We start from the raw sequence: 23,931 nt of genomic DNA, 5'->3' as shown, positions 1-23,931 counted from the left end.
TGGGAGGAAGAGGGAGAGAGATGAGGAGGGTAGACAGAGATGGGAGGAAGAGGGAGAGAGATGAGGAGGGTAGACAGAGATGGGAGGAAGAGGGAGAGAGATGAGGAGGGTAGACAGAGATGGGAGGAAGAGGGAGAGAGATGAGGAGGGTAGACAGAGAGATGGGAGGAAGAGGGAGAGAGATGAGGAGGGTAGACAGAGATGGGAGGAAGAGGGAGAGAGATGAGGAGGGTAGACAGAGATGGGAGGAAGAGGGAGAGAGATGAGGAGGGTAGACAGAGATGGGAGGAAGAGGGAGAGAGATGAGGAGGGTAGACAGAGATGGGAGGAAGAGGGAGAGAGATGAGGAGGGTAGACAGAGATGGGAGGAAGAGGGAGAGAGATGAGGAGGGTAGACAGAGAAGGGAGGAAGAGGGAGAGAGATGAGGAGGGTAGACAGAGATGGGAGGAAGAGGGAGAGAGATGAGGAGGGTAGACAGAGATGGGAGGAAGAGGGAGAGAGATGAGGAGGGTAGACAGAGATGGGAGGGAGAGAGATGAGGAGGGTAGACAGAGAGATGGGAGGAAGAGGGAGAAAGATGAGGAGGGTAGGGAGAGAAGGGGAATGACGTACAATTAATCCTTTGAATGCTTTCTTCTCGTTGATGCGGTAGAGGCCTTCTGTTGACGTGATCTTGATGTGTCTGATGTCCATGTTAAACCTGGAGGAGACAGAGTGAATGAGAATCAGTGTGTGTGTGAGAGAGAGATTAAGAATATGTGTGTGAAAGAGGAAGATTGCCAGCTGTCAGACAGCGCCTTTCTGATTGGCCAGTAGGGAGGCGGGCTCACTTGAGGCTGATTGCGAACTCTCCTCCGTCTTTCTGGCGGACCAGAAACGTTCCGTCTGACCGTGAAATCAGGAGGTTCTTCGCCGCTGACCGGTCCATGTTCCCCGCAAACCTAGAACCCAAATCACTTAAATGACCAAACCTAGAACCCATTGCAGTTACGTTAGAACAGTACAAAACCTTTACCATGATTGCTATCAATAACTATTTTCAAACACAGAACTCTTCCAAACCTAGAACCCTGCAGTGATACCACACTCTTAGAAAAAAAGTGATATCTAGAACCTAAAAGGGTTCTTCGGCTGTCCCCATAGGCGAAACCTTTGAAGAATCCTTTTTGGTTCCAGATAGAACCCTTTTGGTTCCAGGTTCGACCTGGAACCAAAAAGGGTTCTCCTAAGCAGGAGAACCCTTTTGGAACCCCTTTTTCTAAGATTGCAGGTAGTACATATCTAGAACATCGGTATGAGTGATACCAGGTGGTACATATCTAGAACATCGGTATGAGAAATACCAGGTGGTGCATATCTAGAACATCGGTATGAGTGATACCAGGTGGTACACATCTAGAACATCGGTATGAGTGATACCAGGTGGTACATATCTAGAACATCGGTTTTAGTGATACCAGGTGGTACATATCTAGAACATCGGTATGAGTGATACCAAGTGGTGCATATCTAGAACATCGGTATGAGTGATACCAGGTGTAAATAGAATGGTATCATTACTCACCATAGGAAGTCGGATAGGTCAGGAGTTGGTCTCTGGGGAGAGAGGTCAGACAGTTTTGAGAACACAACCCATGCTTCCTGAAGCTCTTAATAAAGCATGTTGTTATTTCTATCAATACCAGACACGGTGTAACCTAAACCTATAACATGGCATGTGTAATCAACAACATGTATGCTACATACACAGTGAAATATTTCCACTGGTGATGATCTAACCCATGTGTAACCAAGATGCCTATAACCCACGATCGGATTGAATCCCGGATTTACTCCTAGATCACTGTTTAAAGTCAGTGGTACTCACAGAGATGAAGGGCTGGACCTTACTGCAGGGGAACCAACCCATCTGACCAATCGTCACGTTCTTGCCCTGAGTGACACACACAGCAGACCAATCAGACGACTAGAACAACACGGTGTCTAACAGTGCTTCCTGTAGCACATTATTGTACAGAAATTATTTACTACAAAGTACATGTTACAATGGTATTACTCATTAATACGCTAGGAATTACTGACAGGAATAATAGGCCTTGTTAGCAGGTTGTATTAAATAAAAGAGAGAGAGATGCTAGAGAGAGAGCGAAGCCAGAGAGAGAGAGAGAACACGATGCCAGAGAGAGCGAGAAAGCGATGCCAGAGAGAGAGCAATGCCAGAGAGAGATGCCAGAGAGAGAGCGATGCCAGAGAGAGAGTGAGAAGGCGATGCCAGAGAGAGAGATGCCAGAGAGAGAGAGATGCCAAAGAGAGAGCGATGCCAGAGAGAGAGAGAAAGCGATGCCAGAGAGAGAGAGAGAAAGCGATGCCAGAGAGAGAGATGCCAGAGGGAGAGCAATGCCAGAGAGAGAGCAATGCCAGAGAGAGAACGCGATGCCAGAGAGAGAAAGCGATGCCAGAGAGAGAGCGATGCCAGAGAGAGAGAGAGAGATACCAGAGATGCCAGACCTGGACAAGAACCTGACGCTCAGCACACAGGGGGACAAACACCTACCTGGAGGTGACAGCCTTCCCTCCCCCATATGCCCCCCTAGACACAACTACGACAACATAACCAACAAAAACAGGTCACAACTCCTGCAGCTCTGTCGTACGATGGGTATGTACATAGTCAATGGTAGGCTTCGAGGGGACGCTGGGTATGTACATAGTCAATGGTAGACTTCGAGGGGACGCTGGGTATGTACATAGTCAATGGTAGGCTTCGAGGGGACGCTGGGTATGTACATAGTCAATGGTAGGCTTCGAGGGGACGCTGGGTATGTACATAGTCAATGGTAGGCTTCGAGGGACGCTGGGTATGTACATAGTCAATGGTAGGCTTCGAGGGGACGCTGGGTATGTACATAGTCAATGGTAGGCTTCGAGGGACGCTGGGTATGTACATAGTAAATGGTAGGCTTCGAGGGGACGCTGGGTATGTACATAGTAAATGGTAGGCTTCGAGGGGACGCTGGGTATGTACATAGTCAATGGTAGGCTTCGAGGGGACGCTGGGTATGTACATAGTCAATGGTAGGCTTCGAGGGGACGCTGGGTATGTACATAGTAAATGGTAGGCTTCGAGGGGACGCTGGGTATGTACATAGTCAATGGTAGGCTTCGAGGGGACGCTGGGTATGTACATAGTCAATGGTAGGCTTCGAGGGGACGCTGGGTATGTACATAGTAAATGGTAGGCTTCGAGGGGTCGCTGGGTTCTGTATATAGTAAACGGTAGGCTTCGAGGGGACGCTGGGTATGTACATAGTAAATGGTAGGCTTCGAGGGGACGCTGGGTATGTACATAGTCAATGGTAGGCTTCGAGGGGACGCTGGGTATGTACATAGTAAATGGTAGGCTTCGAGGGGACGCTGGGTATGTACATAGTAAATGGTAGGCTTCGAGGGGACGCTGGGTATGTACATAGTAAATGGTAGGCTTCGAGGGGACGCTGGGTATGTACATAGTAAATGGTAGGCTTCGAGGGGACGCTGGGTATGTACATAGTCAATGGTAGGCTTCGAGGGGACGCTGGGTATGTACATAGTCAATGGTAGGCTTCGAGGGGACGCTAGGTATGTACATAGTAAATGGTAGGCTTCGAGGGGACGCTGGGTATGTACATAGTAAATGGTAGGCTTCGAGGGGACACCTACGGTAAGGAGGACACCTACAGCTCATCCCTTGGCAGTAGTACTGTAGATGACTTTATCACTGATATTCACAGTCAGCCCACTGACACCCCTATTAGATCACAGCAAAATCACAATATACTCGGACAGAGTAATACTCAACCATGAGGCATCAAAGCCGAAGGAACTGAGTAATACTAAGAAATGCTATAGATGGAAGTAAAGTAGTGTAGAAACCTACCAACAAAACAACTGGGCAACAATAAATTAAATCCCTTTCAGACAACTTCCTGACAACGTTTCACTGTAATAGTGAAGGTGTAAACTTGGCAGTAGAAAGCCTAAACAGTATATTTGACCTTTCAGCTTCCCTATCAAATCTAAACATGTCAAGCAGACAACCTAAGAAAATGACCGTAATTTCCGGACTATTGAGCGCACCTGAATATAAGCCGCACCCACTGAATTAAAAAATTTTTTATTTTGAACATAAATAAGCCACACATGTCTATAAGCCACAGGTGCCTATCGGTACATTGAAACAAATTTACACAGGCTTTAACGAAACACGGCTTGTAACAAAAATAAATAGGCTTTAACGAAACACGGCTTGTAACAAAAAATAAAAAATGAGCAGTAAACAGTAGCCTACCAAGAAAGTCATTGCTCCAGACCAAGCTCCCATGCAGCAGCTCTATTTCCTTTTCCAACAGCCAGATCAATCGCCTTCAACTTGAAAGCTGCATCATATGCATTTCTCCGTGTCTTTGCCATGATGAGGGTGACAAAATGACTACCGTAATCAGAATGATGGGAAGTTGGAGTGCGCTCGATTTAATCTAAACAGTAAACAAAAAAGTTGTTTGACCTTAACCCGTTCGGCAATTTCATTGGTCTAATGAAAGCTTCATGCCGCCAAAAAACTGAGCAGAATGTGTTTTTTTTATTTTATTTTTTATTTGAAAGCGTGAAAAATCCATATATTAGCCGCGTCATTGTTTAAGCCGCGAGGTTCAAAGCGTGGGAAAAAAGTAGCGGCTTATAGTCCGGAAATTACGGTAACAACAATGGCAAATGGTTTGATGAAGAATGTAAAAACCTTAGAAAGAAATTGAGAAACCTGTCCAACCAAAAACAGAGACCCAGAATACCTGAGTCTACACCTTCACTGTGGTGAATCACTAAAACAATACAGAGATACACTACAGAAAAGGAAGGAACAGCACGTCAGAAATCAGCTCAATGTAATTGAAGAATCCATAGACTCTAACCACTTCTGGGAAACTTGATGAGTTTTCTATCCAAAAATGGAGATGTATGGATAAACTTCTCCAAACAGCAAAAACATATACTTGATCAAATACAAATCTTAGTACCAACTATTAAAGACTACCAGAACCCACTGGATTCTCCAGTTACCTTGAATGAACTACAGGACAAAATAAAACCCTCCAACCCAAAAAGGCCTGTGGTGTTGATGGTATCCTCAATGAAATGATAAAATATACAGACCACAAATTCCAATTGGCTATACTAAAACTCTTTCACATCATCCTCAGCTCTGGCATCTTCCCCAATATTTGGAACCAAGGACTGATCACCCCAATCCACAAAAGTGGAGCCAAATTTGCATATGACATAACATTTCACAAATAACAAGTCTGCAATAAAATTGTCAGAAAAACACACAAATGTATTTCCACAAGGCTTTGTAGTGAGACAGGGATGCAGCTTGATCTACATCAGCAGAATGTTGATGTATATGTTGATGACAACCACCCAGCCCATCTATCTACCTACCTCATCCCCATACTGTATTTATTTATTTATCTTGCTCCTTTGCACCCCAGTATCTCTACTTGCACATTCATTTTCTACACATCTACCATTCCAGTGTTTAATTGCTATATTGTAATTACTTCACCACCATGGCCTATTTATTGCCTTAACTTACCTCATTTGCACTCACTGTATATAGACTTTCTGTTTTGTTTTGTTCTACTGTATTATTGACTGTACGTTTGTTTATTCCATGTGTAACTCTGTGTTGTTGTATGTGTCAAATCGCTACGCTTTATCTTGGCCAGGTCGCAGTTGTAAATGAGAACTTGTTCTCAACTAGCTTACCTGGTTAAATAAAGGTGAAATAAAAATGAAATAAAACATGGCCAGGGCTCTAGAACAGTCTACAGCACCCGGCATCACAAATGTCTACTGTTTGCTGATGATCTGGTTCTTCTGTCCCCAACCAAGGAGGGCCTACAGCAGCACCTGGATCTTCTGCTCAGGTTCTGTCAGACCTGGCCCTGACACTAAATCTCAGTAAGACAAAAATAATGCTGTTCCAAAAAATGTCCAGTTGCCAGGACCACAAATATAAATTCTATCTAGACACCGTTACCCTAGAGCACAAAAAAAACGATACATACCTCGGCCTAAACATCAGCACCACAGGTAACTTCCACAAAGCTGTGAACGAGCTGAGAGACAAGAAGGGCCTTCTATGCCATCAAAAGGAACATAAAATTTGACATCCCAATTAGGATCCGGCTAAATACTTGAATCAGTTATAGAACCCTTTGCCCTTTATGGTTGTGAGATCTCACCATATTGAGACTCTGCATGCAGTATTCTGCAAAAACATCCTCTGTGTACAACGTAAAACACCAAATAATGCATGACTATACCCGCTAATGATCAAAATCCAGACAAGAGCTGTTAAATTCTACAACCAGAACAGCAACACAATTAGACCCAACCAAATCATGAGAAAACAGAAAGATAATTACTAGACACATTGGAAAGAATTTACCCAAAAACAGAGCTGCCGAATGTATGACCATTTTAGAGACACATATTTCCCTCAGATTACACAGACCCACAAAGAATCCGAAAACAAATCTAATTCTGATAAAATCCCATATCTATTGGGTGAAATACCACAGGGTGGCATCACAGCAGCAAGATGTGTGACCTGTTGCCAAAAGAAAAGGGAAACCAGTGAAGAACAAACACTCTTGTCATACCCATGCCAATAAAACCCCTTTGAAAGAGAGAAAGAAAGAGAGACGTTATCTCCACCCTCCCACACTACAGGAAGCATGCTCTGCCTGCACTGTGTGTGTGTGCATGTGTGAGTGTTTCACCTCCCACCACGTTAGGTTGGCCTCGGCTCTTGTCAGTTCGATGACATCACCCATGGAGAGGTGCAGTGGTTGGCCGAACGCTACAGGGGGCGGAGGCAAACCATAGTACTCCTGACACACCTCCATTTTAGGAAGGCCTGAGAGAGAGAGAGAGAGAGAGAGAGAGAGAGAGAGAGAGAGAGAGAGAGAGAGAGAGAGAGAGAGAGAGAGAGAGAGAGAGAGAGAGAGAGAGAGAGAGAGAGAGAGGAGAGAAGAGAGAGGAGAGAGAGAGAGAGAGAGAGAGAGAGAGAGAGAGAGAGAGAGAGAGAGAGAGAGAGAGAGAGAGAGAGAGAGAGAGAGAGAGAGAGAATTTGTTAAATTCTAGAACTAGAATTTGTTAAAAACTAGAATGCTATTTGGCTCTAAACAGACAGTACACAGTGGCAGAATACCTGACCACTGTGACTGGCCCAAACTTAAGGAAAGCTTTGACTATGTACAGACTCAGAGAGCATAGCCTTGCTATTGAGAGAGGCCGTCGTGGCAGACCTGGCTCTCAAGAGAAGACAGGCTATGTGCACACTGCCCACAAAATGAGGTGGAATCTGAGCTGCACTTCATAACCTCCTGCCAAATGTGTGACCATATTAGAGACACATATTTCCCTCAGATTACACAGATCCACAAAGAATTAAAAAAACAAACCCAATTTTGATAAACTCCCATATCTACTGGGTGAAATACCACAGTGTGCCATCACAGCAGCAATATTTTTGACCTGTTGCCACAAGAAAAGGTCAACCAGTGAAGAACAAACACCATTGTAAATACAACCCATATTTATGCTTATTTATTTTCCCTTTTGTACTTTAACTATTTGTACATCATTATAACCCTGTACATAGACATATGAAATGTGAAATGTGTATATTTCTTCGAAACTTGTGAGTGTAATGTTGACTGTTAATTTTTTATTTGTTTATTTCACTTTTGTTTATTATCTACTTCACTTGCTTTGACAATGTTAATATATGTTTCCCATGCCAATAAAGCCCCTTGATTTGAATTGATTTGAATTGAGTTCAGTTAAAAACGTTCCCATTCTAATCTAATCCCAACTTGATTCAGTTCTATAATGTTACTCTACTTCCGGGATCCTCACCTGGACTGGCTTGTCTGTGAGAAGCTGACTTCTTATTCTGTAGGAACAAAACAGGTCACAGATATACAACTCACTAGAACAGACTCACAGGTCACAGATATACAACTCACTAGAACAGGCTCACAGATCACAGATATACAACTCACTAGAACAGACCCACAGGTCACAGATATACAACTCACTAGAACAGACTCACAGATCACAGATATACAACTCACTAGAACAGGCTCACAGATCACAGATATACAACCCTGTAGAACAGACACATCACAGATATACAACACTCTAGAACAGACCCACAGGTCACAGATATACAACCCTCTAGAACAGACTCACAGATAAACTACCCATTAGAACAGACTCACAGATATACAACTAACTAGAAGAGACAACACACTCCAGAGGGGTATACTACAAAGCAGGATCAATGAGTTAGCCAGCTAACTTTGATAAACAACCAGAAATAACTCTAGATGTTCTGGTTCATTAAGAAAGCTTATCAGTTAGGGAACCTTGGCTGGTGAGTAAAACCCTGCGAATTCAGACAGACAAAGAGGTGTAATGAACTTCCTCATGAATTAATGTGATGTGTTTAGGTGAGCGGACACCTGATCAACCTGGCGATTGATCTGTGAGTTGTCCTTCGTGCCCGCTCTCATACCCTATAGCTCTGGATCTTTTTGTGACTCATTTGCATACAGGTCCTGATTGGCCGATGAGGGTCAACCCTGATTAGAACCAGCTGCTGCTCATCTGTTGTTCTTTACAAATGCTGTTTTGAATTCAAATAAAATTGTACTTCCTGTACACACTGAAGAAGGCTGTAAAGCCAAAATGTCTGTGTACGCTATCGCTGATGCAGTAAAACATTGAATAATGAAGTAAGCTTAATGAGACATATTATTTAGTAGGAACCCATTACACCTCTTTGTTTGTCACTAAGAAAGCTTCACTTAAGTTTGTGTTTTTGGTTGTTGACTCAATTAGACCATGTTTCCCAAGCCCATTGGATTGAGAGAGAGAGAGACAGAAAGAAGTGAGGCAATTCAAGCTGGTCACCAGGACGACGATTAAGGCCCCCCCCCCAGCGACCTCTCTGATTCAGAGGGGTGGGGTTAAATGCAGAAGACACATTTGGGTTGAATGCATTGATTTGTTCAACTGACTAAGTATCCCCTTTTTCCATCCCCACAATACATCTGTTATTTCAGAATATGTAGGCAGGTGAACCGCTATTGACCCTGCTTTGTAGTACCCACCCCTCAGCTGTACAAGTTCCTGCCGTAAAGAGTTCCTAGCTCACACAGTCATTACTCAGTACTATAGTGACACGCTGCCAGATAAAGAGCCTCTGAAAGGAGCCTTACCTTCTTCACGGTCCCTGAGTGGTCTGAAATACAAACCACAACACAGCTGAGTGTACAACACTACACACACCTGCAGAAAACATACAGTCACACACACACACACACACACACACACACACACACACACACACACACACACACACACACACACACACACACTTTAGTGGTACTACCTGCGTTGCGTCCGCAGCCTGGTACTCTTCCCAGACATTCTTTATGAGCGGCCATTCTGCAACGACTACAACGATACCCCTGGAAGAATATCCCCCTGAGAGAGAGAGACAGAGAGAGAGAGAGAGGAGGGAGGGAGGGAGGGAGTATAGAGAGAGAAGGAAGGAGAGGGAGAGAAAGAGAGAAGGAGAGAGAAAGTATAGAGAGAGAGGAGAGAGAGAGGAGGGAGGGAGTATAGAGAGAGATAGATTAAAGAGAGAGAGGAGGGAGAGAGAGAGATTAGAGAAAGAAAGAAGGAGAGAGCGATTGTGAGAAGTCAATCTACCTATCTTTCTATCTATCTGTCTGTATGAAGAGTACTATTTAACTATTTAACTAACTATTTAGCAGTCTTATGCTTGGGGGTAGAAGCTGTTCAGGGCCTTGTTGGTTCCAGAGTTGATGGTACCGCTTGCCATGCAGTAGCTGAGAGAACAGTCTATGACTTGGGTTGCTGGAATCTGACAATTTTTAGGGCCTTCCTCTGACACCGCCTGGTATAGATGTCCTGGATGGCAGGAAGCTTTGATATACTGGGCCGTACTCACTACCCTCTGTAGTGCCTTGCGGTCGGAGGCCGAGCAGTTGCCATACCAAGAGTTGAATGCAGCCAGTCAAAATGCTCTCGATGGTGCAGCTGTATAACTTTTTGTGGATCTGAGGAGCTTGTGTGTGTGTGTGTGTGTGTGTGTGTGTGTGTGTGTGTGTATACCTGAGAAGCATACAGCAGGCCTTGCAGGAGGTGGTATCTTCAAAGCAGTGCATCTGGAAGTCATGATTGTTGGCAGTACAGTTCTCTGGACACATGTTGGACCTGCCGATCAATCACACAATCAACCAACCAAATAAATCAATCCATCAGTCAGTCTGTCCATTAATCAATCAATCCCTCCCTCCCTCCCTCCCTCCCTCCCTCCCTCCCTCCCTCCCTCCTCCCTCCCTCCCTCCCTCCCTCCCTCCCTCCCTCCCTCCATCCATCCATCCATGCACCAATCCCTCCCTCCCTCCATCCACCAATCCATGCACCAATCCCTCCCTCCCTCCATCCATCCATCCACCAATCCATGCACCAATCCCTCCCTCCCTCCCTCCATCCATCCATCCATCCATCCATCCATGCACCAATCCCTCCCTCCCTCCATCCATCCATGCTGTATTGTATGACTCACAGGGCCATCTCAAACTGCTCCAGCCATTTCTTCTTGAGATCTCTGGTCTTGAAGAACAGGTCGTATCCTGACTTCCCATAACAGTCTATAAGCAGGAAAAAATGGGACCACTACACACACACACACACACACACACACACACACACACACACACACACACACACACACACACACACACACACACACACACACACACACACACACACACACACACACACACACACACACACACACACACACACACACACACACACAGGATAAGTTTAGCACAAAATGTGGGGAGAGAGGAGAAGAGAAGACAAGACAAGCAAAGGAGGAGAAGATGAGAAGAGAAGGAAGAGAAGAAAATAGAAGAGGAGAGAAGAGAAGAGGAGGAGGAGAAGACAAGACAAGACAAGACAAGACAAGAGAAGAGAAGAGAAGAGAGGAGAAGAGAAGAGAAGAGAAGAGAAGAGAAGAGAAGAGGAAGAGAAGAGAAGAGAAGAGAAGAGGAAGAGAAGACGAGACGAGAAGAGAAGAGGAGAGAAGAGAAGTGGAGGAGAAGAGAAGGAGAAGACAAGACAGGAGAAGAAGACGAGAAGAGAAGGAAGAGAAGGAAGAGAAGGAAGAGAAGAGGAGGGGAAGAGCAGAGAAGAGAAGAGGAGGAGAAGAGAAGGAGGAGAAGAGCAGATTAAGCTACCTTCTTGCTGTCCTTATCCCCGGTGGTCTCGTCTCGTAGCTGGAAGTACTGCAGGTCTATAATCTCCTTCAGTTCCATCGTCTCTCCACTCTTCTTCTTACACACCAGCATGGCCTTGTCAAACAGGAACGCATACCTGAACAACACACACACACACACACACACACACACACACACACACACACACACACACACACACACACACACACACACACACACACACACACACACGCACACACACGCACACACACAACGTAGTAAAACAACAATACAGACCTCACACTCACACACTGTGACCCCTCCCCACACACACAGACTAACACATACTGTGACACACACACAGCCCCCCCCCCCACACACACACTAACACACAATGTGACCCCCCCACCACACACCTGTCCTGTTTGGACTTCTTCTCTGAGGAGCTGATCTTCAGTTCTCCATCTATCTTGGGTCGTCCGTACAGAGCCAGAGACTGAGTCATGTTCTCTATAGACAACTGGAAGGTGGTGATCTGTTTGATGATCTCATTGTCTCTCTTTACCTCGTTCACACACTGAGCCAGGTCCTGAAACACACACACACACACACACACACACACACACACACACACACACACACACACACACACACACACACACACACACACACACACACACACACACACACACACACACACACACACACACACAGGTACAAATGAACGCACGCACAAACAGAGAAATACAGCTCAGTACTCCTTCACATGTTTGTGTCATGCTTGTCCTGTTAGTATCAGTAAAGTCTGGAAGAGGAACTCATGCTTGTCCTGTTAGTATCAGTAAAGTCTGGAAGAGGAACTCATGCTTGTCCTGTTAGTATCAGTAAGGTCTGGAAGAGGAACTCATGCTTGTCCTGTTAGTATCAGTAAAGTCTGGAAGAGGAACTCATGCTTGTCCTGTTAGTATCAGTAAAGTCTGGAAGAGGAACTCATGCTTGTCCTGTTAGTATCAGTAAAGTCTGGAAGAGGAACTCATGCTTGTCCTGTTAGTATCAGTAAAGTCTGGAAGAGGAACTCATGCTTGTCCTGTTAGTATCAGTAAAGTCTGGAAGAGGAACTCATGCTTGTCCTGTTAGTATCAGTAAAGTCTGGAAGAGGAACTCATGCTTGTCCTGTTAGTATCAGTAAGGTCTGGAAGAGGAACTCATGCTTGTCCTGTTAGTATCAGTAAGGTCTGGAAGAGGAACTCATGCTTGTCCTGTTAGTATCAGTAAAGTCTGGAAGAGGAAGGTCAACTCACTCTCATGGCGTCTAGAGCTGTCCGAAGGTTTTCTTTCTCTGTAGTGCTAGAGGTGTGTTTCACCAGCTCCTGGTAATCACATTACACTATTAACAGTGATGCATTTAAGCCACATGTGTGTTAATAAAACACACACACACACACACACACACACACACACACACACACACACACACACACACACACACACACACACACACACACACACACACACACACACACACACACACACACACACACACACACACACACACACACACACACAACACAGACACAGACACACGTTGTGTACCTGGAGCAGTAGGTGGTATTTGAGGACTCTCTGTATGGGAACCATGAGTAGATCACGCAGAGAAAACCTGCCACTGTTAGCCCTCTTAGAGCACTCCTAGAGAGGAGAGGAGAGGAGAGGAGAGGAGAGGAGAGGAGAGGAGAGGAGAGGAGAGGAGAGGAGAGGAGAGGAGAGGAGAGGAGAGGAGAGGAGAGGAGAGGAGAGGAGAGGAGAGGAGAGGAGAGATTAGTTCAGTGTAAATTAAAGAGAATAAGCTACTTCAGAGATGTATCCACCACTCTGTCCTCCTCCATGTTTCATATGGGTGATGTATCCACCACTCTGTCCTCCTCCATGTTTCATATGGGTGATGTATCCACCACTCTGTCTTCCTCCATGTTTCATATGGGTGATGTATCCACCTCTCTGTCCTCCTCCATGTTTCATATGGGTGATGTATCCACCTCTCTGTCCTCCTCCATGTTTCATATGGGTGATGTATCCACCTCTCTGTCCTCCTCCATGTTTCATATGGGTGATGTATCCACCTCTCTGTCCTCCTCCATGTTTCATATGGGTGATGTATCCACCACTATTCTCACCTCTAGTTTCATTCTGACTCCTTCCTTCATGGCGGACATCTTGTCCAGGTGTTTAGTAGCTGCTTCCACCTGACTGCAGTACCGCCCATACGGCAACAACCTGGGAGAGAGAGATATATTTAAGCAATAATTCCTATTATAAACTGGTTACCAACGTAATTAAAGCAGTAAAAACAAATGTTTTGTCATACCTGTGGTATACGGTCTGATATACCACAGCTGTCAGCCAATCAGCATTCAGGACTGGAACCAGCCAGTTTATAATCATTTTACATAATCTTTCCAGCCCTTATATCCCTTTCTAATCAAGCCTTTGAGATTTGCCGTGCTGATAACGGTGTATTTCTCTACCTCTCTTTATAGTTGATGAAGACCTGGTAAAGGTTCTCGGCCTTCAGGGTTAAGATAGAGGTCTGGATCTCCCCCAGCAGACTACGATGGGTTACAGCCAGATCCTACAGAGAGAGTCGGAGAGAGGGAGGGGAGGAGGTAGAGAGAGAGAGGGGGGTAAGAGGGGGAGGAGGTAGAGAGAGAGACGGAGGAGGTGGAGAGAGAGAGGGAGGAGGTAGAGAGAGAGGGGGGGTAAGAGGGGGAGGAGGTAGAGAGAGACGGAGGAGGTAGAGAGAGAGAGGGAGGAGGTAGAGCGAGAGAGGGGGGTAAGAGGGGGGGAGGAGGGAAATTATGATTTCATATGTTGGGGGCAGTCTCACACACAGTTTACCCTGTCTCACACACAGTTTACCCTATACACACAGTTTACCCTGTACACACACACAGTTTACCCTATACACACACACAGTTTACCCTGTACACACACACAGTTTACCCTATACACACACAGTTTACCCTATAAACACACAGTTTACCCTGTACACACACACAGTTTACCCTGTACACACACACAGTTTACCCTATGCACACACACAGTTTATCCTGTACACACACAGTTTACCCTATACACACACAGTTTACCCTGTACACACACAGTTTACCCTATACACACACACACTTTACCCTATACACACACACAGTTTACCCTGTACACACACAGTTTACCCTATACACACACAGTTTACCCTGTACACACAGTTTACCCTGTACACACACACAGTTTACCCTGTACACACACAGTTTACCCTATACACACACACAGTTTACCCTATACAAACACACAGTTTACCCTATACACACACACAGTTTACCCTATACACACACAGTTTACCCTGTACACACACAGTTTACCCTATACCCACACACAGTTTACCCTATACACACACACAGTTTACCCTATACACACACAGTTTACCCTATACACACACACAGTTTACCCTATACACACACAGTTTACCCTATACACACACAGTTTACCCTATACACACATAGTTTACCCTATACACACACACAGTTGACCCTATACACACACACAGTTTACCCTATACACACACAGTTTACCCTGTACACACACACAGTTTACCCTATACACACACACAGTTTACCCTATACACACACACAGTTTACCCTATACACACACAGTTTACCCTGTACACACACAGTTTACCCTATACCCACACACAGTTTACCCTATACACACACACAGTTTACCCTATACACACACAGTTTACCCTATACACACACACAGTTTACCCTATACACACACAGTTTACCCTATACACACACAGTTTACCCTATACACACATAGTTTACCCTATACACACACACAGTTGACCCTATACACACACAGTTTACCCTGTACACACACAGTTTACCCTATACACACACACAGTTTACCCTATACACACACACAGTTTACCCTATACACACACACAGTTTACCCTATACACACACACAGTTTACCCTGTACACACACAGTTTACCCTATACACACACAGTTTACCCTGTACACACACACAGTTGACCCTATACACACACAGTTTACCCTGTACACACACAGTTTACCCTATACACACACAACTATGGAGATAATGACTTCTTTCTACAGTCACTATACAAAACATTAGGAACACCTGTTCTTCTCATGAATGACCAGGTGAATCCAGGTGAAATTTATGATCCCTTATTGGGGTTCAGTCAGTGTAGGTGAAGGGGAGTAGACAGGTTAAAGAAGGATTTTTAAGCCTTGATACAATTGAGACATGGATTGTGTATGTGTGTCATTCAGAGGGTGAATGGCCAGGACAAAATCAAAGTGCCTTTGAACAGGGTGTGGTAGTAGGTGCCAGGCGCACCGGTTTATGTCAAGAACTGCAACGCTGCTGGGTTTTTCACGCTCAACATTTTCCCGTGTGTATCAAGTATGGTCCACCACCCAAAGGACATCCAGCCAACTTGACACAACTGTAGGAAGCATTGGAGTCAACATGGACCAGAATCCCTGTGGAAATGCTTTCGACACCTTGCAGTGTCCAAGCCCCGACGAACTGAGGCTGTTCTGAGGTCAAAAGGGCAACTCCATATTATTAGAAAGGTGTTGTTAATGTTTGGTATAGTCAGTGTTTATACACAATACTAATACTCTGTACAGAAGGAAGAACAGAATGCCATACCGCCGTGTTGATGAAGATGCTCTCTATGTCGTGAGGCTGAAGGAACTTCTGGAGGGGCTTCATAAAGTGCTACGCACACAGACAGAGTTACAGTTACGTTTGACAGCAGAGAGAGAGAGAGGGAGGGAGAGAAGGAGAGAGAATGAGAGAGAGAGAGAAGAAGAGAGCTAGAAAGAGAGAGAGAGGGAGAGAAGGAGGGACAGAGAGAAAGAGAGAAGGAGGGACAGAGAGAAAGAGAGAAGGAGGGACATAGAGAAAGAGAGCAGGAGGGACAGAGAGAAAGAGAGAAGGAGGGACAGAGAGAAAGAGAGAAGGAGGGACAGTGAGCTAGAGAGAGAGAGAGAGAGAGGGAGAGAAGGAGGGACAGAGAGAAAGAGAGAAGGAGGGACAGAGAGACAGAGAGAAGGAGGGACAGAGAGACAGACAGAAGGAGGGACAGAGAGAAGGAGGGACAGAGAGACAGAGAGAAGGAGGGATAGAGAGACAGAGAGACAGAGGGACAGAGAGAAGGAGGGACAGAGAGACAGAGAGAAGGAGGGACAGAGAGACAGAGAGACAGAGAGAAGGAGGGACAGAGAGACAGAGAGACAGAGAGAAACAGAGGAGGGACAGAGAGACAGAGAGAAGGAGGGACAGAGAGACAGAGAGAAGGAGGGACAGAGAGGAGGAGGGACAGAGAGAAAGAGAGAAGGAGGGACAGAGAGACAGAGAGACAGAGAGACAGAGGGACAGAGAGAAGGAGGGACAGAGAGACAGAGAGAATGAGGGACAGAGAGACAGAGGGACAGAGAGAAGGAGGGACAGAGAGACAGAGAGAAGGAGGGACAGAGAGACAGAGAGACAGAGAGAAGGAGGGACAGAGAGACAGAGAGACAGAGAGACAGAGAGAAACAGAGGAGGGACAGAGAGACAGAGAGAAGGAGGGACAGAGAGACAGAGAGAAGGAGGGACAGAGAGACAGAGAGAAGGAGGGACAGAGAGACAGAGAGAAGGAGGGACAGAGAGACAGAGAGAAGGAGGGACAGAGAGACAGAGAGAAGGAGAGACAGAGAGACAGAGAGAAGGAGAGACAGAGAGACAGAGAGAAGGAGGGACAGAGAGACAGAGAGAAACAGAGGAGGGACAGAGAGACAGAGAGAAGGAGGGACAGAGAGACAGAGAGAAGGAGGGACAGAGAGACAGAGAGAAGGAGAGACAGAGAGACAGAGAGAAGGAGGGACAGAGAGACAGAGAGAAGGAGGGACAGAGAGACAGAGAGAAGGAGAGACAGAGAGACAGAGAGAAGGAGAGACAGAGAGACAGAGAGAAGGAGGGACAGAGAGACAGAGAGAAACAGAGGAGGGACAGAGAGACAGAGAGAAGGAGGGACAGAGAGACAGAGAGAAGGAGGGACAGAGAGACAGAGAGAAGGAGAGACAGAGAGACAGAGAGAAGGAGGGACAGAGAGACAGAGAGAAGGAGGGACAGAGAGACAGAGAGACAGAGAGACAGAGTACTACCTGTAATATGGACTCCAGTGTGTCAGTGTATTTCTCCTCTGTCTGTCTGATCTCCTGCAGGCAGCATTCTCTCTTATCCACCTCCATCTTCTGCTGCTGTAACGTAACACAACCTTAACACAACCATAACACAACACCATCTGGTTCATTCTCTCTTATCCACCTCCATCTTCTGCTGCTGTAACGTAACACAACCTTAACACAACCATAACACAACACCATCTGGTTCATTCTCTCTTATCCACCTCCATCTTCTGCTGCTGTAACGTAACACAACCTTAACACAACCATAACACAACCCCATCTGGTTCATTCTCTCTTATCCACCTCCATCTTCTGCTGCTGTAACGTAACACAACCTTAACACAACCATAACACAACCCCATCTGGTTCATTCTCTCTTATCCACCTCCATCTTCTGCTGCTGTAACGTAACACAACCTTAACACAACCATAACACAACCCCATCTGGTTCATTCTCTCTTATCCACCTCCATCTTCTGCTGCTGTAACGTAACACAACCTTAACACAACCATAACACAACCCCATCTGGTTCATTCTCTCTTATCCACCTCCATCTTCTGCTGCTGTAACGTAACACAACCATAACACAACCATAACACAACCCCATCTGGTTCATTCTCTCTTATCCACCTCCACCTTCTGCTGCTGCTGCTGTAAAGTAATACAACGACAATTACACAACCATAACACAACCGTAACACAACCCCATCTGGTTCATTCTCTCTTATCCCTTTATCCACGTCTTCTGCTTCTGTACATAACAAAACCATAACACAATCATAATATAAAACAACCATAACACAACCACAACCATAACACAACCACAACATTCTCTGTTATTCACCTCCATCTTCTGTTGCTGTAACGTAACACAACCATAACACAACCGTAACATAACCATAACAGAACCAAAACACAACCATAACAAAACCATAACAGAACCAAAACACAACCATAACAAAACCATAACAAAACCAAAACACAACAATAACAAAACCATAACAGAACCAAAACATAACAATAACAAAACCATAACAGAACCAAAACACAACCAAAACACAACCATAAAACAGGACCATAACACAACCATAAAATGACCATTCCCGAGTGTAAAAACAGCTCCTATCGCCATCCTTTAAGTGTGAAAACAACATAGCCACATCTCTGGTAGTATTGACCGTTGTGTTCTCTCACCGTCTCCGATGGCTCATCGGCCCTCATCAGGTCTTCATATATCTCATCCCCCTCATTCTCCTCATCCTCCACACAGTCATAAAGATCATCATCCTCGTCCACTGTTTCACTGAGAGGGAGAGAGAGAGGAGGAAGAGAGAGGGGGGGAGAGAGAGGGGGGAGGGAGAGAGAGAGGGAGAGAGGATAGGGAGGAGAGAGAGAGAGGGGATAGGGAGAGGGGAGGGAGAGAGAGAGGGGAGAGAGAGGGAGGAGAGGGAGATGGGAGGGGATAGGGAGGAGAGAGAGGGGAGGTAGAGAGAGAGAAAGAGAGCGAGAGAGAGGGGAGAGAGGGAGGATAAAATTTGTCATTATCATTCGACACACACACACACACACACACACACACACACACACACACACACACACACACACACACACACACACACACACACACACACACACACACACACACACACACACACACACACAGAGACAGTAACTTACTCAATCTGGTCAGAGAGACCGTTGTAGATATCATCATCGGTAATACAGCCTTCTATTGGGAAAGACCTGGAGAGAGAGAGGGAGAGAGAGAGAGAGGAGAGATGGGGGAGGTGGGGAGAGAGAGAGATGGGGGAGGTGGGGAGAGAGAGAGATGGGGGAGGTCGAGAGAGAGAGAAGACAATGATAGTGTTTTACTTTCCAATGAAGAAGAAAATAGAATGGTTGAGTTTGTAGAGTTTGGTAACTTACTGGAAACCCTTCCGGACGGAGATGGGTGAGTGGGATAGAATGGACAAGGTGTCTATCACCTGAAACACAGACATACAGGGACATGGGATGACATAGATGGACATGGGATGACATAGAAAGATATAGAGAGACTTCTTAGATAAATATGCTAGATATTTCATTTGCTGTGGTTATGCTGGTGGTGAGCTGTTTAGCAGACAGTAAACGGAACCTATTTATGACAGGAGACATAAGACAGACACGAGAGGGACAATATATCTGAACGCTTCTATTGCTCCCTCTCTGTCTTACAGTTTTGCTATGACTCAGCAACTGGATGGAGAGAGAGAGAGAGAAAGAGAGAGAGTGAGAAACTACAGCGTCTTGAAGAAGAGAGAAAGAAGTGAGAGTGAGAGAGAGAGAGAGAGAAGTGAAACCCGAAGTAGAGGAGAAGGAAGAGAGCAGACCAACCAACTGCTGAGAGACAGAAGACTGGTACTGTATGGACACTACATGTCCAGAAGTACGTGGACACCCCTTGACTGTGTTATTTAAAGACTGGTACTGTATGGACACTACATGTCCAGAAGTACGTGGACACCCCTTGACTGTGTTATTTAAAGACTGGTACTGTATGGACACTACATGTCCAGAAGTACGTGGACACCCCTTGACTGTGTTATTTAAAGACTGGTACTGTATGGACACTACATGTCCAGAAGTACGTGGACACCCCTTGACTGTGTTATTTAAAGACTGGTACTGTATGGACACTACATGTCCAGAAGTACGTGGACACCCCTTGACTGTGTTATTTAAAGACTGGTACTGTATGGACACTACATGTCCAGAAGTACGTGGACACCCCTTGACTGTGTTATTTAAAGACTGGTACTGTATGGACACTACATGTCCAGAAGTACGTGGACACCCCTTGACTGTGTTATTTAAAGACTGGTACTGTATGGACACTACATGTCCAGAAGTACGTGGACACCCCTTGACTGTGTTATTTAAAGACTGGTACTGTATGGACACTACATGTCCAGAAGTACGTGGACACCCCTTGACTGTGTTATTTAAAGACTGGTACTGTATGGACACTACATGGCCAGAAGTACGTGGACACCCCTTGACTGTGTTATTTAAAGACTGGTACTGTATGGACACTACATGGCCAGAAGTACGTGGACACCCCTTGACTGTGTTATTTAAAGACTGGTACTGTATGGACACTACATGGCCAGAAGTACGTGGACACCCCTTGACTGTGTTATTTAAAGACTGGTACTGTATGGACACTACATGGCCAGAAGTACGTGGACACCCCTTGACTGTGTTATTTAAAGACTGGTACTGTATGGACACTACATGGCCAGAAGTACGTGGACACCCCTTGACTGTGTTATTTAAAGACTGGTACTGTATGGACACTACATGGCCAGAAGTACGTGGACACCCCTTGACTGTGTTATTTAAAGACTGGTACTGTATGGACACTACATGTCCAGAAGTACGTGGACACCCCTTGACTGTGTTATTTAAAGACTGGTACTGTATGGACACTACATGTCCAGAAGTACGTGGACACCCCTTGACTGTGTTATTTAAAGACTGGTACTGTATGGACACTACATGTCCAGAAGTACGTGGACACCCCTTGACTGTGTTATTTAAAGACTGGTACTGTATGGACACTACATGGCCAGAAGTACGTGGACACCCCTTGACTGTGTTATTTAAAGACTGGTACTGTATGGACACTACATGGCCAGAAGTACGTGGACACCCCTTGACTGTGTTATTTAAAGACTGGTACTGTATGGACACTACATGGCCAGAAGTACGTGGACACCCCTTGACTGTGTTATTTAAAGACTGGTACTGTATGGACACTACATGGCCAGAAGTATGTGGACACCCCTTGACTGTGCTGTTTAAAGGTTGTGGTTGTGTTCTGGGCTGCGTTATGACTGTGTTAGGGTCGCAAAGAGAAACAAGACTTGTTCCTGTAACTGGGTTGGCTTATGGTAACCGTGGTGACACATTGACAGGAAGCTGCAGACTGTGAGGCGGGCAGAATAAAACGAAAGAAAACTGCTGTAACCCCCATGTCAAAGACGACACACGTGCGCACGCGCGCACACACACACACACACACACACACACACACACACACACACACACACACACACACACACACACACACACACACACACACACACACACACACACACACACACACACACACACACACACGTTCAGACGACAGCAAGGGGAACTGCTCCTCCCAACCCGAGCACTCTTGGCCGTCCCGCCCCTATAGCCCCCACCCTCCTAAATAAAACAGGTTGTCTTTTCCTACTAGACTGTGAAACAGTGCATTCAGAAAGCATTCAGACCCCTTCCCTTTTTCCACATTTTGTTACGTTACAGCCTTATTCTAAAATTGATCAAATAACATTTAAAAAAAATCCTCATCAATCTACACACAATACCCCATACTGACAAAGTGAAAAACTGATTTTTAAAAATGTTTACTAATTTATTAAAAATGTAAAAACATAAATACCTTATTTACATAAGTATTCAGACCCTTTGCTATGAGACTCAAAATTGAGCTCAGGTGCATCCTGTTCCCAAAATATTTTGCATCTTCAAAGTGGGAGGCATGTTGTGTAAATCAAATGATACAAACCCCCCCCCAAAATATATTTTAATTCCAGGTTGTAAGGCAATAAAATAGTCTCACAAGCCACTGTACATCCTGTTTCCATTGATCATCCTTAAGATGTTTCTACAACTTGATTGGAGTCCACCTGTGGTCAATTCAATTGATTGGACATGAATTGGAAAGGTGTCAGGTTGGATGGGGAGCATCGCTGCACAGCTATTTTCAGGTCTCTCCAGGGATGTTCGATCGGGTTCAAGTCCGGGCTTGTCCCGAAGCCACTCCTGCATTGTCTTGGCTGTGTACTTAGGGTCGTTGTCCTGTTGGAAGGTGAACCTTCGCCCCAGTCTCAGGTCCTGAAGTACAGCCATCTCTGCAGCACTCCACCAATCAGGCCTTTATGGGAGAATGGCCAGACGGAAGCCACTCCTCAGTAAAAGGCACATGACAGCCAGCTTGGAGTTTGTCAAAAAACCTACTCCAGAGAGCTCAGGACCTCAGACTGGGGCGAAGGTTCACCTTCCAACAGAACAACGACCCTAAGCACACAGCCAAGACAACGCAGATGTGGCTTCGGGACAAGTCTCTGAATGTCCTTGAGTGGCCCAACCAGAGCCCGGACTTGAACCCGATCGAACATCTCTGGAGAGACCTGAAAATAGCTTTGCAGCGATGCTCCCCATCCAACCTGACTGAGCATGAGAGGATCTGCAGAGAAGAATAGGAGAAACTCCCCAAATACAGGTGTGCCAAGCTTGTAGCGTCATATCCAAGAAGACTTGAGGCTGTAATCGCTGCCAAAGGTGCTTCAACAAAGTACTGAGTTAAGGGTCTGAATACTTATATAAATGTGATATTTCAGTTTTTCATTTTTTATACATTTGCAAAAGTTTCTAAAAAGCAGTTTTTGCTTTGTCATTATGGAGTATAGTGTGAAGATTGATGAGGGGAAAAAACAATGTATTCCATTTTAGAATAAGGCTGTAACGTAACAGAAAAAGTCCAAGGGTCTGAATATTTTCAGAATGTTCTGTATGTGGTCGTCCCACCTAGCTACCTTAAGATGAATGTTCTGTATGTGATCGTCCCACCTAGCTACCTTAAGATGAACGTACTGCAACTGTAAGTCACTCTGGATAAGAGTGTCTGCTAAATGACTAAAATGTACATGTAAAATGAGAGACAGAGAGAACAAGAGAGAGTTCAGATGAGGTGAGGTGATGTCACACACACACACACACACACACACACACACACACACACACACACACACACACACACACACACACACACACACACACACACACACACACACACCTTGCCGAAGTCTCTGACATCAAACAGGTCGAAGGCTTCAAACAGTTCAGTCTTCCTCAGGTGAAACTTCTCCTGGCACACCCCCAGGAACGTACGGATGTTCTTCAGACACAGGAACTACAGGGAGCCAATCAGAATAGGTTATTTCAGACATAGGAACTACAGGGAGCCAATCAGAACAGGTTATTTCAGACACAAGAACTACAGAAGCCAATCATATCAGGTTATTCAGACACAGGAACTAGAGGAGCCAATCAAATAAGGTTATTTAAGACACAGGAACTACAGAAGCCAATCATATCAGGTTAGTTAAGACACAGGAAATACAGTGGGCTAATCAGAACAGGTTATTCACAAGCCATTGAGTCACACTTCATAGGTTCAGTTATCACATTGTAATTGGTCATCA

The 23,931-nt window shown here is 45.3% G+C and overlaps 1 protein-coding gene across 5 annotated transcripts in view; it reads right to left on the bottom strand.

Moving 5' to 3' along the window:
* Positions 1-23,931, bottom strand: part of LOC106594609 (proto-oncogene vav) — a 38,139-nt gene that overhangs the window by 3,749 nt on the left and 10,459 nt on the right. For 3 of the 5 annotated variants that reach the window (XM_045710406.1, XM_045710410.1, XM_045710412.1), the window contains exons 3-24: positions 23,523-23,639; positions 19,556-19,614; positions 19,307-19,372; positions 18,824-18,932; positions 17,605-17,700; positions 16,106-16,174; positions 13,893-13,996; positions 13,542-13,641; positions 12,961-13,056; positions 12,669-12,737; positions 11,784-11,956; positions 11,389-11,524; positions 10,710-10,819; positions 10,253-10,354; positions 9,504-9,598; positions 9,331-9,353; positions 7,964-8,000; positions 6,823-6,959; positions 1,869-1,934; positions 1,566-1,597; positions 832-942; positions 614-701 (exon numbers count right to left, since the gene is read on the bottom strand). In XM_045710406.1, coding sequence (XP_045566362.1) covers positions 614-701; positions 832-942; positions 1,566-1,597; positions 1,869-1,934; positions 6,823-6,959; positions 7,964-8,000; positions 9,331-9,353; positions 9,504-9,598; positions 10,253-10,354; positions 10,710-10,819; positions 11,389-11,524; positions 11,784-11,956; positions 12,669-12,737; positions 12,961-13,056; positions 13,542-13,641; positions 13,893-13,996; positions 16,106-16,174; positions 17,605-17,700; positions 18,824-18,932; positions 19,307-19,372; positions 19,556-19,614; positions 23,523-23,639 — 1,995 coding nt within the window. The remainder of the gene's footprint in view (positions 1-613; positions 702-831; positions 943-1,565; positions 1,598-1,868; positions 1,935-6,822; positions 6,960-7,963; positions 8,001-9,330; positions 9,354-9,503; positions 9,599-10,252; positions 10,355-10,709; positions 10,820-11,388; positions 11,525-11,783; positions 11,957-12,668; positions 12,738-12,960; positions 13,057-13,541; positions 13,642-13,892; positions 13,997-16,105; positions 16,175-17,604; positions 17,701-18,823; positions 18,933-19,306; positions 19,373-19,555; positions 19,615-23,522; positions 23,640-23,931) is intronic. The other 2 variants (XM_045710407.1, XM_045710414.1) reach the window with 1 other exon arrangement.

This window comes from Salmo salar, chromosome ssa02 (assembly GCF_905237065.1).
Source record: "Salmo salar chromosome ssa02, Ssal_v3.1, whole genome shotgun sequence".
NCBI classification, from domain to species: domain Eukaryota; kingdom Metazoa; phylum Chordata; class Actinopteri; order Salmoniformes; family Salmonidae; genus Salmo; species Salmo salar.
This window is presented reverse-complemented; position numbering and strand designations above follow the sequence as displayed.